Raw genomic sequence first — 14,815 nt, 5'->3', positions numbered from 1 at the left:
GGAGTTGCCGCTTCAATAGAGTGAAAAGTAATACCAAAAAAAAAAAATTAGCCCGACGCGGGGGTCGAACCCGCAACCTTGTGATAACCTCCTATTCCTAGAATAAAAGTCACACGCTCTAGCCATTGAGCTAGCCAGGCGAACATCTATTTCACGAGAACAGCAAAAACTACCATACACAGTATATGTCACGTGATCAAATTTTCAAGAATGTCCTGTATATACTCAAAAGTCTTTGCCGCAACTAAAATAAAACAATGAACTAAATTATAACAGATTACTGAGAGTTTGTAGGAAGACAGTTCTGTGTTCTAATTTTTTTTTTTTTCAAGCTGGGGGCCAGAGTTGATTCATATGACCCCAATAAGTTCACACTACCCTTCAAGCAAATTAGTATTGAGAACAAGATATTGTAGGTTTGAATTATCTCTTGTGTTTAGTACGAACCAATTCGAGCTGCAAGTATAAATTAAAATTGAAATTACTGTATTTGCTGTTAATTTTGGAGGTTTTTACAATTTAATTATTCTAGGTACTATCCGCATTTTTTCTTCATTTACTGTTTTTGACTTTTCTGTGAGAAAATTGTTAAAAAAGCAAAGCTAATACAAAATTGTTGATGTTAAGTTGCCGTCTCCAAGTATTTGAAACAATACTGGCCAATTGATATTCCAAAAAGGATGGATTTCGGCATCACTGTAGGAAGTATTTGTACTCTTGTTTTTGAAGGAGTATTTAGCAAATTTTTTTAGTGCATTTTAGTGCAGGAAAATTAAATCACGTGAAAATCCTCACGTTCAGAAACTCAGCAATGTAGTTCCCTTCATGAAATGGTACTCTGGCCGAGTTGGTCTAAGGCGCCAGGGTAAGGTCCTGGTCTCTCCGGAGGCGCGAGTTCGAATCTCGCGGGTATCATATTCACGAAGTGGACATTCTACTGGGTATTTTTTTGTATTTTGATATTGTGCGTTGTTACTACAGTTAATGAAATTTTTTTGTATATAATCGCACGCTTTTTTTAGTGTAGCTACGCACCAGGAACGTAGTGCGAACTCAGGTATTGTATTGCAGCAATATGATATATGTTCGACAAAGTCTTCCATTTACAATTAGGCTGTAGAACAATCAGCCATCAATTGCACAATCTTGAAGGTTACAATCGATTTATCCTTATTAGGAATATCGGAAAGCGTTCTGTTCTCTCCATCCACCCTTCCAATTTCAAGCAGTGGTACTGTATCCCAAAGCCGTTGACAGTAGTTTGTGTCATCCATGCGAAGGATGAAAGAGTATTCCATATTGTATATTGCACTCTTCGTTACTTCAGTAAAATTCGCCTTCAAAAAGATTAACAAAGGGACTCTTTGAGTCAAACTAATGATTTGGTAGCAAACATTGACATAAAATTATTATTAGCATAGTGACGTCATTTTTCCTTCGCGTATCAGTAGAGTATTTAAAGCAACAGGATGAGTATGCACACCTGGAGGTGATGCAGGTGACGATGAGACATGAAGTCAATGGCAGTTGTCCGGATCTCCCCTCTTTGCAGAAGGGCAGTTGCAATGACAAAACATTAGGAACGACTGAACCTGACAGTAGTCCATTGTTGCCAGGAATACAAACCTTGAGGCACCCACCCACCCTATGTGCGGATTTTGTCACAATATTGGAATCATACAGTATGAAACAGTGAAAGCCTTCTCTGTGAGCAGCACCACTTGAATGTATTTTTTTAAACTACACGACTCTCCCAGGTGGCAACCACACACAGTAGACTATCAATAGAAAGCATGTTGATGAATCTTCTGCGGCTCAGCTGTTATGATTTACAATCCATAACAGGAATAAGGTATTAATAGGCATACCGATTTCGTCCTTGGTACAACTGGACGTGGCTAGTAAGCTAATGAGTTGGTGAGATATTTGTGCTACACATTTCACACTTTCATCCGAGCTCAATATTTTGCTCGTGCATTTTTAAACTAACCAATTTTTTGTTTTCTGTTTTGGTTATTGAAACGATTGTGCACAGACCCCATGTACCAAGTCTTTTAGTCCGATAAGCTGTCATCGAATTGGCGATTCCAGTCTTTCACCGTGGCAACTCCCATAGTATGGTATAAACATGTACAATTCCCTTGTGTGAATTTCACCCGTTCCTGAACAAATCCCAAACCACCCTATTGTAACCGTACCTTAAAGGCTATTCTAGGAAAAATCCCATTGTAGGGTCTGTTGTAGATGTAGGAACAACGGTCTAATTTGAGTTTGTACCTCCTTTTTTAGAAACCTGGAGTACTACATTTAATATTTTACATTGTGTGGTATACCACCAATAAATTTCTTCTCCAGCTAGCTTATTATCGTTTTTAATTGCTTAGTATCCAGTGTGTACATTACTGTTCGTATTCAAGTTGTATTCGTGATTGTTATTCATTCGTGACTTCCGACTTCATACGTCTCTTCCCCAAACTAGTGCTGTATTCTTGTAGTGCTTCACAACTCCCTCTTTTCGCCAAACGGACATCGAGTAGCATCAGCAGTACTTTATCATCTCCGATTTGCCCCCTTTTAACTGTTAGTCCTGTCTAGCTCCTCCTTAGGTTTATATTAAATCAGTGTCCACGATTTCCGTCATTACTCCTGTCAACAAGAAACAGAAGACCAACTTCGCCTCTTCTAACTCCTCCATCTCCACTCTCTCCACTACCACAGGTGACCAAGACGATAGTGAAGACGTCGTTTCCACCACTCCACCAACCATGGACTCTTCTGAGCTCCTATCCATTTTAGAGGACCCAGACCTTTTCCAAAAGAACTATGAACTGATACGAAACGATATAGTCAACCACATCAAACAACAGGAATACGTCGTCGCGACTGTGACCGACGAGTTGGCTACATCTAAGACCGCCAACAAGGCCTTCAAACAAGCCTTGAGTGAGATTGGTACTGTCGTTATTTCTGTTGCTATGGGAGACCTTTCCAAGAAAGTGGAGATACACACTGTGGAATCGGATCCTGAGATTTTGAAGGTTAAGATTACTATCAATACCATGATGGACCAGCTTCAAGCGTTTGCCAATGAAGTGACTAAAGTAGCTACCGAAGTGGCTAATGGTGAACTTGGTGGTCAAGCTAAGAACGAAGGTTCTGTTGGAATCTGGAGATCATTGACCGACAACGTCAACATTATGGCTCTTAATTTAACCAACCAAGTTAGAGAAATTGCCGATGTCACCAGAGCTGTCGCCAGAGGTGATTTGTCCAGGAAGATTAATGTTCATGCCCAGGGAGAAATTTTACAGTTACAGATGACCATCAATACAATGGTGGATCAATTGAGAACGTTTGCCTTTGAAGTGTCAAAGGTTGCCCGTGATGTCGGTGTCTTGGGTATTCTTGGGGGTCAAGCATTTATCGAGAATGTCGAAGGAATTTGGAAGGAACTTACTGATAATGTGAATGCTATGGCTCTCAACTTGACCACTCAAGTCAGAAATATCGCAAATGTTACTACTGCCGTCGCCAAGGGCGACTTGTCCAAAAAGGTTACAGCTGATTGTAAAGGAGAAATTTTGGATTTGAAGTTAACTATCAATCAGATGGTGGATCGATTACAGAATTTCGCTGTAGAAGTTACGACTTTATCCAGAGAAGTGGGTACCCTTGGTATCTTGGGTGGGCAAGCCAATGTTCAGGATGTAGAGGGAGCTTGGAAAGCGGTTACTGAGAATGTCAATTTAATGGCGACAAATTTAACTAATCAGGTCAGATCCATCGCTACTGTGACAACCGCTGTGGCCCATGGAGATTTATCTCAGAAGATTGATGTCCACGCTCAAGGAGAAATCTTGCAGTTGAAAAACACCATTAATAAGATGGTGGACTCCTTGCAGTTATTTGCTTCAGAAGTTTCGAAGGTTGCTCGTGATGTTGGTATCAATGGTAAATTGGGTATTCAGGCCCAAGTTAGTGACGTTGATGGATTGTGGAAAGAAATTACCTCCAATGTGAATACAATGGCTTCTAATTTGACGTCACAAGTGAGAGCGTTTGCTCAAATTACCGCCGCTGCCACAGATGGTGATTTCACCAGATTTATTACCGTCGAAGCTTCTGGTGAAATGGATGCCTTAAAGACCAAGATTAATCAAATGGTGTTAAATTTGAGAGAATCTATTCAAAGAAATACAGCTGCCAGAGAAGCTGCAGAATTGGCGAACAGCGCTAAGTCTGAGTTTTTAGCCAATATGTCTCATGAGATTAGAACTCCTTTGAACGGTATTATCGGTATGACTCAATTGTCTCTAGACACAGAATTGACTCAATACCAAAGAGAAATGCTCTCCATTGTGCACAATTTAGCCAACTCCTTATTGACTATCATTGATGACATCTTGGATATTTCTAAGATTGAAGCCAACAGGATGACTGTGGAACAGATCGATTTCTCGTTGAGAGGAACGGTCTTCGGTGCCTTAAAGACTTTAGCCGTCAAAGCGATCGAAAAGTCTTTAGACTTGACTTATCAATGTGACTCCTCTTTCCCTGATAATTTAATTGGTGACTCTTTCAGATTGAGACAAGTTATTTTAAATTTGGCTGGTAATGCTATCAAATTCACGAAACAAGGTAAGGTTAGCGTTAGTGTGAAGAAATCAAATAAGATAGTTGAAGATTCTGACAAACTACTCTTAGAAGTCTGCGTTAGTGATACTGGTATTGGTATTGAAAAAGATAAATTGGGCCTCATATTTGACACTTTCTGCCAAGCAGATGGTTCAACCACAAGAAAGTTTGGAGGTACTGGTTTAGGTTTATCAATTTCTAAGCAGTTAATCCATTTAATGGGTGGTGAAATCTGGGTTACTTCAGAGTACGGCTCGGGATCAAACTTTTACTTCACCGTCAGTGTCTCCCCATCCAATATTAGATATACTCGTCAAACGGAGCAATTACTTCCTTTCAGTTCTCATTACATATTGTTTGTGTCTGCTGAGCATACCGACGAAGAATTGGAAGACATCAGGAACGCCATAATAGAATTAGGATTAAATCCTGTAATTGTTCGTAATGTTAATGATGCCAACTTGACTGATCCCGTGAAGTACGATATCATCATGATTGACTCCATTGATATTGCTAAGACATTGAGATTGTTGCCAGAGGTGAAGTACATTCCTTTGGTATTATTACACCACTCCATTCCAGAGTTGAATATGAGAGTCTGTATTGATTTGGGTATATCCTCCTACGGTAATACTCCATGTACCATAACTGATTTGGCCAGTGCTATAATACCAGCCTTGGAATCTAGATCCATTTCCCAAAATTCAGACGAATCCGTTAGCTACAAGGTGTTATTGGCCGAAGACAATTTGGTCAATCAAAAATTGGCTGTTAGAATTTTGGAGAAGCAGGGCCACAGAGTGGAGGTTGTAGAAAATGGTTTAGAGGCATACGAAGCTATAAAAAAGAACAAGTATGATGTCGTTTTGATGGATGTGCAAATGCCTGTCATGGGAGGATTTGAAGCCACCGAGAAGATTAGACAATGGGAGAAGAAATCGAATCCTATAGATTCTTTGAGTTTCAGGACGCCAATTATAGCTTTAACTGCCCACGCAATGTTGGGCGATCGTGAAAAGTCATTGGCAAAGGGAATGGATGACTATGTATCAAAGCCATTGAAGCCGAAGCTTTTAATGCAGACTATCAACAAGTGTATTCATAATATTAATCAATTAAAGGAGTTATCGAAACAGAATAATAACAATAGAACTTCCGATTTTGCTAAGAATTTGAAGAAGGGATCGATGAAAAGCGGTGAACGCCCCAACTTATTATCAAACATAGCTTCTAGCTCTAGTAGCACTAATCTTGCGGGCATCACAAATGGCAATGGCAATAGCAATGGTAAATTTAATGGTGGTTCAAATACTAATGGGAATGTTTCTTCTCGGTCAACGCCACCAATACTGAGTCAAGAAGCTTTTTTCAACTCAGATAGCCCAAGAGTCCAAAAGGCAAATTCAAACGATTTCATGACCAAAGGGAGACCTGGAAAACTTACATTGGGTTCCAGATCAGCCACCGAGAGTCATATTTCATTCACACCATACTCTGAAGATAATATGGATGTTGATTCTCCTCAAAAAATCGAGTTCCTTGAATAGTCGGTTGCTCTTGTGTTGTTAATTTTTTGATATTCAGTTCTAATGAGTCGCTTCATTTTGGTTCTAAGAAGATGGATACAGCTCACACCACTTCTGTGAATGTTATGTGCAATGCTCAGTCTTTTTCAAATTAGTATAATTATTTAGGTGTTTTCATTAATGTAAGTAACTACTTTTACGACTACCGTAAATATTCTCTTACCCCAGTTTTTCTCGGCAACGCTTCTGAGCAGTCAGTTGTGACATCGGCAATTTTTGCTATATAGGAACAATATTCTAGGAGCTGAATTTTGAGCACACTATCAAACCATCATCACAAATGTCGAATGTTTCGTATACTTCAACGTTCAATACTCATGCTGACAAAAGAAGTTTGCTTCATGCTTTCAAAGGAAAGCTGGTTTCACAATTGCCCACCCCATCAGTAATAATCAATCGGGATGTCTTCATCAGAAATTGTAAAAAGATGCTAGAAAATGCAGAGAAGCTTGATGTCGACTTCAGAGCTCATATCAAGACTCATAAAACCCTTGAGGGAGCAGCTTTGCAATTAAGTTCTAGTAGAAAACGTACAGATAAGTTGATAGTCTCTACCTTAACTGAAGCATGGAACTTGCTCCCTTTGGTTGAAGAAGGATTAGTCAACGATATACTCTACAGCTTACCGGTTGTTAAGTCTAGGTTGGAAGAATTGGCCGACTTGGCTGACAAAGTGCCTCATTTCCGATTATTACTTGACCATGAAGAGCAACTCCGAATGTTGGCTGATTTCAACCGTTCACATCCAAGCACCAAGAAGTGGTCAGCTTACATTAAAATTGATATGGGCACCCACAGAGCTGGTTTGATTAACAATACTGATGCACTTGCGAAAACACTAAAGAAATTACTCACAGATGATTCTATTAGTTCCCAGGTGGAGCTTTATGGGTTTTACTGTCATGCTGGACACTCCTACTCTTCCAAAGATGAGAACTCGGCCAAATCACTCTTGCTAGAAGAAATCAAACATGCCAATCTAGCCGCCATTGCTGCCAAGGAGATATGTTCAACTTTGGATCTTCATTTATCTGTCGGTGCAACTCCAACGTCTCATGCATCCGAGTTGCTTACTAGGGAAGAATTGGAAGTGTTCATTGGAAAGGGTGTTAAAATGCAAGGTCAAATTGAATTACATGCTGGAAACTACCCATGTTGTGATCTACAGCAGCTTGCTACGGGGTGCATCAAGCAAGAGAGCATCTCAATTTCGTTGATAGCTGAGGTGGTGTCTACATATCCAGAAAGAGGTGACAAGGCACCAGGAGAGCAATTGATTAATGCTGGGGTTGTTGCTTTGTCTCGAGAATCAGGTCCTATTGCAGGTTACGGTAAAGTTGTTAAGCCAGAGAAGTACAATAATTGGGTGGTGGGCAGACTAAGCCAAGAGCATGGAATTCTCGTACCTTCTGAAGATAATTCTTCTACTGAGTTTATTCCAATCGGAACTCAGGTTAGAATTATTCCACAGCATGCCTGTATCACTGCAGCCGCCCACCCCTGGTACTATGTCATTGACAGTAGCGATACGGTAGTGGATATTTGGGTTCCATTTAGAGGTTGGTAAAGTTTCGCTTTTCGGTGCAATTCCAACAACGGTTCCTAATTACTCAAAACAAAGGGTTTCATAACTTGCAGCAATCATTTATATATACAAGCTTTTCCCTTACGATGACCACCGATGTAGATGATATCTTTTCTGAAGAAGATGATATTATAGGTAAGAAATTATTGAATTCAAAGAGTGTATGATATCCCAGTCAGCCCAAGAAAGGCTGCTTTTGTTATTCAAATACAGATATGATAATGGAATCGAGCGTAATAATTAGATTCAACCTTGAGGAACAACTCCTTCATACAAAAAGGATCTGGTAAGTGAATCTTATTTATATGTGTCACGTGACGTAAGTACACGTCCAAAAGGACGCGTTACAATGCCTATTTTCGTCCCTTGATATAAGCATAGTAATATCAGACATTTCTAATCAAGTCATCCTCTTACTATTCAACACCAGAAACCATGTCGCAATCGAAGAGGCCCCATGAGACACATCAAGTTCAGGCCCATTCTTTGCCGGCGGGTTCGCAGTTGACTTCGTCTCAAGTCGATTTGACGGAGTCGCAAGAGCAATTATTGAAGAAGGTGAGACGCCCAAATGGTGGAGAAGAGCCCTCAGAATTCGAAAGAGAGTTATTAGATATGACTCAGGCAGCACAAGAAATTGGGCTCGAGGAGGATCAGAGCTGGGACAGACCACCACTTCCGGCATCTTTTGACGCTGAAACTATGGATGTGTCATTCCAGCAATTAGATGCTGAAGAGGTCGTGGCAGGCGATGAGATGATAGCAAGATTCTTCGGAATAACTGAAGAGGGCCATTCCATGTTGTGTAACGTAACGGGATTCGTACACTATTTCTACGTCCCTGTACCTAAAGGATTTTTTAGAGATCAGCACTTGGTTCAGTTCACCAGTTATGTCAGAGCCAATTATGAGGGTGTCGAAGACATCCAAATCACATTGAAGGAGTCTATCTGGGGCTACAACAAAAAAGTGAAAACGCCCTTTTTCAGAATATATGTGAATAACACCAAGAACATTACTAAATTGAGGGGGTCGTTTGAGAGAGGTGAAATTAGATTTGAAAACCTTTTCCCTCCACAAAATGTTTCTTATGATAATATCAATTATCTATTAAGACTCATGATAGACTGCAAGATAACCGGTATGTCATGGATTACGTTACCCAAGGGTAAGTACAGTTTGGTGAAAAATAAAACATCAACCTGCCAAATAGAATGTAACGTGAATTACAAAGACTTGATTTCACACCCATCAGAAGGTGAGTGGTTGAAAATGGCTCCTCTTCGTATCTTATCGTTTGACATAGAATGTGCGGGAAGAAAAGGAATCTTCCCTGAAGCGGAAAATGATCCAGTAATCCAAATTGCTAATGTAGTCCTGAAATACGGTGAATCGAGACCATTTGTAAGGAACGTTTTCACTGTGAATACTTGTTCCTCCATTATAGGATCTCAGATATTTGAACACGAAAAGGAAGAAGCAATGTTGATGCACTGGAAAGACTTCGTTGTAAAAGTCGACGCAGATGTCATCATTGGATATAATACTGCAAATTTCGATATACCATATCTTTTAGATAGAGCTAAGGCGTTGGGATTGAGAGACTTTCCTTTTTTCGGAAGATTGAAGGGTGTGAAGCAAGAAGCCAAGGATGCTGTATTCAGTTCCAGAGCATATGGTACTAGAGAAAATAAGGTTGTTAACATTGATGGAAGAATGCAATTGGATTTGTTACAGTTCATTCAGCGGGAATATAAATTGAGATCATATACATTGAACTCTGTCTCGGCTCATTTTCTTGGTGAGCAAAAGGAAGATGTTCAACATTCTATTATCACCGATCTACAGAATGGTACAAAGGAAACTAGAAGACGTTTGGCTGTGTATTGTTTGAAAGATGCATATTTGCCACTAAGATTGTTGGATAAATTGATGTGTCTTGTCAACTATACTGAAATGGCTAGAGTCACTGGTGTTCCTTTCTCCTATTTATTGTCCAGGGGCCAACAAATTAAAGTCATATCACAGTTATTCAGAAAATGTCTCCAAGAAGACATAGTCATTCCTAATATGAAAAGTGAAGGCACTAATGAAGAGTATGAGGGTGCTACTGTCATCGAGCCAAATAGAGGCTACTACGATGTACCAATTGCAACACTAGATTTCAGTTCGTTGTATCCATCGATAATGATGGCCCACAACTTGTGTTATACCACATTATTGAATATTCAAACAATAAAAGCGTTCAACTTGAAGGAGGAGGACTATACAAAGACGCCTAATGGTGATTACTTCGTTAAAGATCACAAGAGACAAGGGATATTGCCGACAATTCTTAACGAGTTGTTGTCAGCTAGAAAGAAGGCAAAAGCTGACTTGAAGAAGGAAACTGATCCTTTCAAGAGAGATGTCCTTAATGGTAGACAATTGGCTTTGAAGATTTCTGCGAACTCAGTGTATGGTTTCACAGGTGCAACCATAGGCAAATTGCCTTGCTTGGCAATTTCGTCTTCTGTTACTGCTTTTGGTAGAGAAATGATTGAGCAGACCAAAAATGAGGTTCAGAACTTCTATTCTAAGGCAAACGGGCATCCATATGATGCTCAAGTTATCTATGGTGATACCGACTCAGTCATGGTGAAATTTGGATATCAAGACTTAGAAACTTGCATGAAGCTAGGAGAAGAGGCAGCAAACTTCGTATCGACGAAATTTAAGAAACCTATAAAATTAGAATTTGAGAAAGTGTACTTTCCATATTTATTAATCAACAAAAAGAGATATGCTGGTCTTTATTGGACAAGGCCAGATAAGTTTGATAAGATGGACACAAAAGGAATAGAAACTGTTAGAAGAGATAATTGTAGACTCGTGCAAAATGTCATCACCAAAGTGTTGGAGTTCATTCTTGAAGATAGAGATGTGGAGAAGGCTCAGCGATTTGTGAAACAGACGATTGCAGATTTACTTCAAAATAGAGTTGATTTATCACAATTGGTTATCACTAAAGCTTATTCAAAGCATGATTATTCTGCCAAGCAAGCCCATGTTGAATTGGCTGAAAGAATGAGAAAGAGAGATGCTGGATCTGCTCCCACCTTAGGTGATAGAGTAGCTTATGTGATCATTAAAAGTTCGGGTAGCGACAAAAATTATGACAAATCAGAAGATCCGTTATACGTCTTGGAAAACTCTTTACCTATTGATGTTAAATACTACTTGGATAATCAACTAACAAAGCCTTTGGAGAGAATTTTCAACCCTATTCTAGGAGACGCTAAGACTAAGGAATTATTGGCGGGATCACACACCAGAACAATAAAGATGTCAGCTCCGAAGACAGGTGGACTTATGAGATTTGCAAAGAAGTCTGAAGTTTGTGTTCACTGCAAAACTCCTCTCAAGTCTGACAACTTGGGTGCATTGTGTCCGAACTGCATTAAAGAAGGCAAAGGACCTGCATTATTCGGAAATGCCATCTCTCAAATGAATTACTTAGAAAACAAATTCTCTAGATTGTGGACAGAATGTCAGCGATGTCAAGGCTCCCTTCATCAGGAAGTCTTGTGTTCTAACAAGGATTGTCCCATATTTTACATGAGAAAGAAGGCGCAGAAAGATGTATATCAGCAATCATTGGAGCTAGTGAAATGGGAGCACACGATTTGGTAAAGTCTTTTCCTGCCTCCATAAATGTTTACTGGTTATTAATAATATTTCATGACGGGCTCGATCTTCAGATTATGTAATCAATTCATTAAGTAACCTTTTTTGCAACTGTAGTGGTTAGACACATTACAAAATAATTCTTCAAAATAACCATTAATGTCACTAAAATGACCAATGAAACTTGATCTATTGATTATTTGTAATTAAGAATATTTGATTGTAAAAACTGTTCTCTAGTTAATTGTTGAATATGGATTGCAATAACTTCAACGGTACAATTGTTGTACCCTTGTTGTCACATAAATAGAACTCGAAATCATCTCTCTGCCCTCAATTGTAAATTCAGTTAAAACCATTCAATGCCTACTGAATTCAAAAGTAAAATATCAGAGCCAATTCCAATTACCCTTCTTTCGGGGTTCTTGGGATCAGGTAAAACTACTTTACTTGAACATATTCTAACAAGTTCGCACGGTTTGAAAATTGCGGTTATCATTAACGATGTTTCGCAGCTAAACATTGATGCCGCATTAGTTCAAGGGCACAAAGTTACCAAGAAAGAAGAGAAATTGATTCTGTTGCAGAATGGCTGTATTTGCTGTACTTTGCGGGGAGATCTTTTAGAGGAATTAGTCAACTTGGCTAAAGCTGGCAAATTTCAGTACATCATTGTTGAATCGACGGGAATTTCTGAACCTATGCAAGTAGCTGAAACATTTACTACCGCGTTCAGTGAAACGCTATTGCAAAGTCAACCGAACCTTCTACAACATGAGGAAAAAGTGTTAAGAGATATAATTGATCTTGGAGGTTTGAATAGTCTAACCAAACTAGACACTTGTGTCACCGTTGTGGATGCCATTAACTTCCTATCCAATATAGAAACAACCAATTTTTTAATTGACAGGTACGGTGATCACGGCCTGGGTGAAAAGGAAAGAACAATAACAGATTTATTGGTAGACCAAATTGAATTTGCTGATGTCATAATTATTAATAAAATATCAGCAATAAAGAAGAAGAATCAACTAAAAATTGAAAACATCATTAGGTCTTTAAACCCAGTTGCCAAACTCTTGAAAACAAATTATTCAAAAGTTGATGTCAAGGAAGTTGTGAACACCAAACTTTTTGACTATGAAAAGGCCACTACATCTGCTGGCTGGTTGCAAAGTTTGAATGAAATGGAGATAAGAGAAGGGTTTGGATCCAAGAATGGAAGCTCACTAACCCCAAAGCCGGAAACAGAAGAATACGGAATAAATAATTTCATTTATCGTTCCAGAAAACCATTCCATCCTGAAAGGTTATATAACATGATCCGAGATAAATTTGTTGTGATTGAAAGAACTGGTATTGAAGAAGAAGAAGAAGAAGAAGAAGAAGAAAGCACGGAAGACGAATTGACTGAAAGCGAGGATGAATGTGACATGCCCGAGTTAACTGAGAAGCAATATCTCTCGAACAAGAGGAATTCTGCGTTTGCAGGTGTATTACGGTCCAAAGGATTTCTATGGTTGGCTTCAAGATACATAATTAGAGGAGAGTGGTCAAGTGCCGGATCCATGCTCACTTTTAATGGTGGGATCCCATGGTTTGCAGTCACTGGTGTACCTTTATTCGTAGGACAAGCTGCAAAATTGATTGAAAGAGACATGCAAGGAAAACACGGGGATAGAAGAAATGAAATTGTTTTCATAGGCATAAACCTCGACAAACATGCGCTTACCGAAGTATTAGATTCTTGCCTTGTTACGGACAAAGAATTCAAAGAGATGGAGGAAATCATCGAAAAGGAGAAAAATTTGTTAAAAATCGAGAAAATATTGAAAAATGTCTTCTTGGATGGATTCGAGACTTGGATAAAGTTCGACGAAGAAGAAGATAGCTTGGAAGATACCGAAGTTGATACCGGTAGAGTTGATACAGCTTAGATGTCAGGGTTCAACCCCGGGGAAGCATGATTAGTGCTGGTGACACATAAGAAAATGGAGAGAGTTAGCGGGTACAGGTCAAATAATTCTATACAAAATTTTTGATTTGTAGATTGTAACAGGAGTTAGTTTTTCCGGTAGTTTATCCTTTTGCCGCGCTCCCCCAAATTTAAACTACAGGCACGATGCTCTGCATGGTAAAAAGTGGGGACTCGACAGTTTATAAACAGGGGAATATTTCTAAATTTGCCTCTAACTTCAGTATCACATCTTCAAAATCGACACGCCATGCCTCACGAGATATACAACTACACATTAGAACAACTTGATGAATTGGAAGATCACCTCAAGTTAGAAGAATTCAACTTTGATATCGCTTGGAAAATAGGCACCTACGCAAGGGAACAAGCCATTAAGAAATTCCCAACGAAGGCTATCGTAATTGACATTGCGCTTGCATCTCGTCAAATTTTATTCCACACAGCTACCAGAGCTAGTGCTACCATTGACAACGATAAATGGGTCGAAAGAAAAGTTAACGTCGTTTCAAGATTCGGAAAGTCCAGTTTCTTCATTGGTCAAAAGTTAAGACTCAAGGGCAAGTCTATTGAAGATGCTTTACTCATTTCCTCTTTAGAATATGCCACACACGGTGGTTGCGTACCAATCCGTGTCAAGAGCGTTGACAGTGTAATCGGGTTTTTGACCATTAGTGGCTTGGCCCAAGAAGAAGACCACTTATTCGCATTGGAAATCTTAAAGCATTTTTCTTCATAGGTTTTTGGCCAGGACTTTCCCGGCTTATGACAGAAAAGCAAAGTCACCTCACAACTGTATTAGGTAAATCGTGTTTAAGACATAATGTACTTGCTGTGTACTGTATTCTGTAGTTTCATATGAGAGGTATTATTAACTATTATGCGCAAACTGTAGTACAATTGCATGAGCCACACATTTCACGCACAGTTGTATGGGAAGCGCAAACGACGCCTAGTTATTACAGTTCACTTTTTTGCAAACAAAGCTACATAAGAGTATTTCAATTAATACTTATGTTGGTGTGGCTTCAACGTCAATAGCATCACCAGTGCAACCTTGAGCAATGCATAATGCAACCGTCTTGAAAGGTAGGTTGTATGTGTAATTGAACTGCAACTTCATCGGAAAAAAATTGACGGAGCGCCTTTACCACAGTTTGCTAAAAAAAGTGAATGCCTAGCAATTTACGCCGCAGAAAATCTGTCAAAAACAAAGCACGAAAAAGAGATGCAGGGATCTTACTTTAGAAATATAGAGTTCTGTCAGTATAAATGCTAAGAGCATGATAATCATTGATAAACTTAAGTTGAATTACACCACAGTACCAAAATGGTGGGGTATCATTGTTGCATGTTCGTGATGATAGC

The 14,815-nt window shown here is 39.3% G+C and overlaps 5 protein-coding genes and 2 non-coding genes across 7 annotated transcripts; 6 read left to right on the top strand and 1 right to left on the bottom strand. All coding sequences in view use genetic code 12, as the record gives it.

The window, feature by feature from the left end:
• Positions 1-49: 49 nt before the first annotated feature.
• RJT20DRAFT_t131 lies at positions 50-140 on the bottom strand. Its single transcript has one exon. It is a non-coding gene; the product is annotated as a tRNA-Lys (tRNA).
• A 692-nt stretch (positions 141-832) lies between these two features.
• On the top strand, positions 833-915 carry RJT20DRAFT_t152. The gene has a single exon. It is a non-coding gene; the product is annotated as a tRNA-Leu (tRNA).
• A 1,392-nt stretch (positions 916-2,307) lies between these two features.
• NIK1 (Nik1p) lies at positions 2,308-6,361 on the top strand. Its single transcript, XM_064919137.1, has one exon. It carries the CDS (start codon positions 2,766-2,768, stop codon positions 6,180-6,182), a length of 3,417 nt encoding a protein of 1,138 aa, XP_064772292.1. The 5' UTR covers positions 2,308-2,765; the 3' UTR covers positions 6,183-6,361.
• RJT20DRAFT_130234 (putative serine dehydratase domain-containing protein) lies at positions 6,362-8,019 on the top strand. The gene has a single exon (XM_064917696.1). It carries the CDS (start codon positions 6,502-6,504, stop codon positions 7,786-7,788), a length of 1,287 nt encoding a protein of 428 aa, XP_064772291.1. The 5' UTR covers positions 6,362-6,501; the 3' UTR covers positions 7,789-8,019.
• On the top strand, positions 8,017-11,678 carry POL3 (DNA-directed DNA polymerase delta). Its single transcript, XM_064917695.1, has one exon. The coding sequence runs from the start codon at positions 8,242-8,244 to the stop codon at positions 11,476-11,478; it is 3,237 nt and encodes a 1,078-aa protein (XP_064772290.1). The 5' UTR covers positions 8,017-8,241; the 3' UTR covers positions 11,479-11,678.
• A 106-nt stretch (positions 11,679-11,784) lies between these two features.
• Positions 11,785-13,553, top strand: RJT20DRAFT_56947 (CobW/HypB/UreG, nucleotide-binding domain-containing protein). Its single transcript, XM_064920743.1, has one exon. The coding sequence runs from the start codon at positions 11,835-11,837 to the stop codon at positions 13,407-13,409; it is 1,575 nt and encodes a 524-aa protein (XP_064772289.1). The 5' UTR covers positions 11,785-11,834; the 3' UTR covers positions 13,410-13,553.
• RJT20DRAFT_56948 (uncharacterized protein) lies at positions 13,554-14,326 on the top strand. The gene has a single exon (XM_064920744.1). It carries the CDS (start codon positions 13,698-13,700, stop codon positions 14,184-14,186), a length of 489 nt encoding a protein of 162 aa, XP_064772288.1. The 5' UTR covers positions 13,554-13,697; the 3' UTR covers positions 14,187-14,326.
• The last annotated feature ends 489 nt before the right edge of the window (positions 14,327-14,815 follow it).

Source organism: Scheffersomyces xylosifermentans (genome assembly GCF_036884685.1).
Source record: "Scheffersomyces xylosifermentans strain CBS 12540 chromosome Unknown RJT20scaffold_7, whole genome shotgun sequence".
Lineage (NCBI taxonomy): Eukaryota > Fungi > Ascomycota > Pichiomycetes > Serinales > Debaryomycetaceae > Scheffersomyces > Scheffersomyces xylosifermentans.
This window is presented reverse-complemented; position numbering and strand designations above follow the sequence as displayed.